Source organism: Montipora capricornis, chromosome 3 (genome assembly GCF_036669925.1).
Source record: "Montipora capricornis isolate CH-2021 chromosome 3, ASM3666992v2, whole genome shotgun sequence".
Lineage (NCBI taxonomy): Eukaryota > Metazoa > Cnidaria > Anthozoa > Scleractinia > Acroporidae > Montipora > Montipora capricornis.
This window is the reverse complement of record NC_090885.1, coordinates 16325496-16329101: the sequence shown is the minus strand read 5'-3', so window position 1 is coordinate 16329101 and position 3606 is coordinate 16325496. Positions and strand designations below refer to the sequence as shown.

The 3606-nt window shown below is 42.9% G+C and overlaps 1 protein-coding gene across 1 annotated transcript; it reads left to right on the top strand.

Moving 5' to 3' along the window:
* The first annotated feature begins 1376 nt into the window (after window positions 1–1376).
* LOC138042416 (uncharacterized) lies at window positions 1377–3148 on the top strand. The gene is made up of 2 exons (XM_068888297.1): window positions 1377–2701; window positions 2738–3148. Exon 1 carries the CDS (start codon window positions 1451–1453, stop codon window positions 2654–2656), a length of 1206 nt encoding a protein of 401 aa, XP_068744398.1. The 5' UTR covers window positions 1377–1450; the 3' UTR covers window positions 2657–2701; window positions 2738–3148.
* The last annotated feature ends 458 nt before the right edge of the window (window positions 3149–3606 follow it).

Genomic DNA, 3606 nt, shown 5'->3' with positions numbered 1-3606 from the left:
GGACTTTTCACATGACGGCTCGTCACGAACTAGACGGGTCGTGACGACCCGTCAACATTTTCAGCCGGCATCACCGCCTCCAGTGTCTTCACAAATACCTGTTTTTTTATAAGTCTCTCACCACCTGACATTTCCAAAAGGCGGGTCGACTTTTCACATGACGGCCCGTCATGGACTAGACGGGTCGTCACGAACCGTCACCATTTTGAGAAAGTTCCTCGCACCTTCTTTCAAATAGCAACTTCCTGTTACTTTACTTTCGCAAACACCACGACCCGACTTCCGCTTGACGGGTCGTCTTCACCAAAAAGTCGACCCGACTCAGTTCGTGTGTATTGGACAACCCTCCGCAGTTTCGATTAATCAGTTCAATACAGAGCTGCGTCGAGCACTAACATTTTGTGGCCTTGATTGTTCCCGTTATAAAAGTCACAGTTTTTGTATCGGCGCTGCATTTCATGCGGCAGAAAACGGATTTTCCGATGCACAAATCCGTGCCCTAGGACGCTGGAGCTCCGATGCCTTTAAGATTTACATACGTCCGCCCTCACTTAAAGCCAATTAAATAATATTATTTCGATGTATGCGCTGCAGCGAAATCTCCGATGTATAGGTCAGTCGGGAGCTGCTATATAGTGGGATTTGGCTGAGGCTATAAGTATATGAGAGTCTTGCGCAGCCAGAATCATCGTTTTCTGGCGAACATTTCGGAAATCAACTCACCAACCGGGTCAGTCAGGAGCTGCCGGTCTGCGTTACTATCCCTTAGCATTTAGCATATGTGGCTATAGGCGAAGCACCCTTCACTTAGATCAGTTGTGGTTTTTGCGAACACTTGGCATTTGACAAGGTCAGTCAGGAGCTGTTTGTCCTATCTGAGTTTATGAATTAGCATTTTCTCCGTGGTACTTAGCGCCGGGTCTTGGTGGGGTGGCCACAATGCTTGTGGCTTGTGGCGATTCTTTCTTCCCCACCTTTTCCGAAGAGACGTTTAGTTAGTTATTTTCATGTCACGCCACGCTCTTGATACGTTAGTCTTAACTGGCTTGTCGTGAGATTCAATATGGTGATTTGATGTTTCCACATTTTGGTGCGAGTATGAATTTTAGAATTTGTTTTTAATGTTACAGAACAAGTTTTAAGAATGGCGCGACGCGGACATCAACTTGTCTCATCTCTGAATCTTTTCCAAGTCAAAACACTGTCTGATACTGGAGGCTTCCTAAAACTGTAAACAGGAAGTTTTAAGGCATGTGCAGGGTCAGTGGAGCTTAGCACTATTAGTCGAAAACAGTTAAGATTGGTTGGTAATTTTAGTAGTTGAAGTTCATTGGTTTTCCGTCAAGGAAGTAAGAGTATTAAAAATTTGCATGTCTGCTGATAGTCGTCAAAGTGTGGCTATTTTTCCGCCAAAAGAATTGAGTTTTTTCTTTATTTTGGTGCACATAAGATGGCAAACAACCGTTTTATGTCGTTTGCTATCAGTAGTCAACGTCAAGATGGATTAAATGTGAAATCCATCTCCCTAGATAGCAACCTGGTTCCATCTAAGGTCGAAGAGAGCAAGCTTGTGCCGAGCCAAGCAATGCAGTTGATCGAGAAATACGCCCCTCGTACCAAGTCTTTTATCGATAAACTGAGGAGGGCAAACAGAGCTAAAGTAGCGAGAGGTCGAAGACTTGATACGTCCATACAAATAGTTCCCGCATTGGGATCCAAAGAGACCATTTATTCTATTGGAGATTGCGGATTGTTTGCAGCCGTTCTGACTGCCTACAACAACCACTGGATACTACGAACCTCCCCAGATGACTGGTGGTTCTGCGTTATAAAACGAGTTGCCTTCGCTATCGACGAAAACGCCAAGAAGAGGTCCGTTCGCAAGATGTTTGTTGATCATCAAGGAAAGAAAGCCATTGAGGTGGAAGTGCCCGAAGACAACATCTACACCGTCGACTACAGCTGGTTCTTTGATCAAATAGCGAAGGGAGTCAAAGAGAACATCAAAGTTCCCGAGTTCGTGGATGGAATGACGGCAGATTTCAGCACCACAACTGCAGTGCAAAAGATGGTTTCACAGATAACATTGATGAATTCAGTCCAAGAGTATTTCAACTATGAAGTGATGATGGGCTGTGGAATCCCTGCCGTGGAGATGGTAGGTACTGAAAACGACTGGAGCAAATTAAAATCCAAGCTAAAAGTACTGCGAGAACTGCTTGAGCCCATTGAGAATGATCTTGATTTGCCGTCAGAGTGGTGGGATGTTGTGGAAAAAGTTTTCAGCAACCTGCTGGCTACTTACCAGGGTGGTGCAGTTAGCGAATGGTGGAGCCATATTATGAGCTACGAAAATGTGTACGCGTCAGGTGTGTATTTCGTTCCTGGCGAGTATCGTTACAGAGGATGGATGACCGAGTTTCTAGAGGGAGAAAAGCATGCCATGGATATCGAAAGGATGACAAGTGGCCTGGTTAGTGCTCCACTCACTCTCAAACACCCTTCTGGCGTGGAAGACACTGCCGCAGTTGTGGGGGGAATGCTTGGCTTCACTGTCCACACTGACGACACTAATGAAGTGTCTGTACAGCCATTCCAATGCTGGTCTCTTCTGCTCTCTGAAGACTCGCCTTTTCGCCAACACGCTGATTCCTGAATAAAAGTTTCAAGAGGTGTTCTTATTGAGAAAACCTTTATGGACGTGATGAATCATCTGTTTGAACCATGTATAGACAGCAGTTTTTATTCAAAAGAATAGATTCGTAATGGATTTGTCACATATATTTCTATGGGAAAGTAATAATCGTTTTTTCATCTAAATGAAATCTTACAAGCTTTCGAAAGAAAATGCTTTCGTTCTTCACATGAAGAAAATTAGTTTCGACCTTTCCCAAACAGAGCTTTCGTTATATGTTACAAAAAACCCGCGAAGCGGAAAATAACCTTCTTATGACTTTAAGAAAAACGACAATACTTTTGATTTTCAAAAACACGTTTTCGAGAGAAACTGTTGTCATCTTCAGTTAGAAATATCACAATACAAAGTTGAATTTCTAATAAATACAAGAACTGTAATGTGATAAACACCGGGGAAGAATACTTAAAGGATGTGTGAAAATGTGCTGCTTTAAAGAGAGTTCTAAATCAACATGGTACAAATATTGATTTAAAGTTGGTTGTTCCCTAAAGGAGGGGGGCATTGGGGTGTATTAGAAACCGCAAAACCGAAGAAAAAATCATCCAATACCGTAAAACCGCAAAAAAATTCGGCCAAAACCGAAAACCGCATACAAAACCGTCAGAAAACCGATACAATGGTGACAAGTACGGCGTACAGAGCAAACTACGCTAACACTTTATTTCATTAAAGTATTTGTGAATGTCATGGACTTGTCTAAAGCCTTCATATCTTTGAGTACCTGCTAAAATCATAGGCTTTATTTCTGCCGCTCTCTCGAGCCCGGACTTTGTGAGCTCATTTTCGGTAAAGCAGCTGGTAATGCAGCGAAGTTAACTGAGGAGAATATTAATTTGCACACTAGTCCTCTCTAAAATTGCAATTTTGCAATCGCAAAAAGCTATAGCTCTGAAAACTTCACTCTTTAA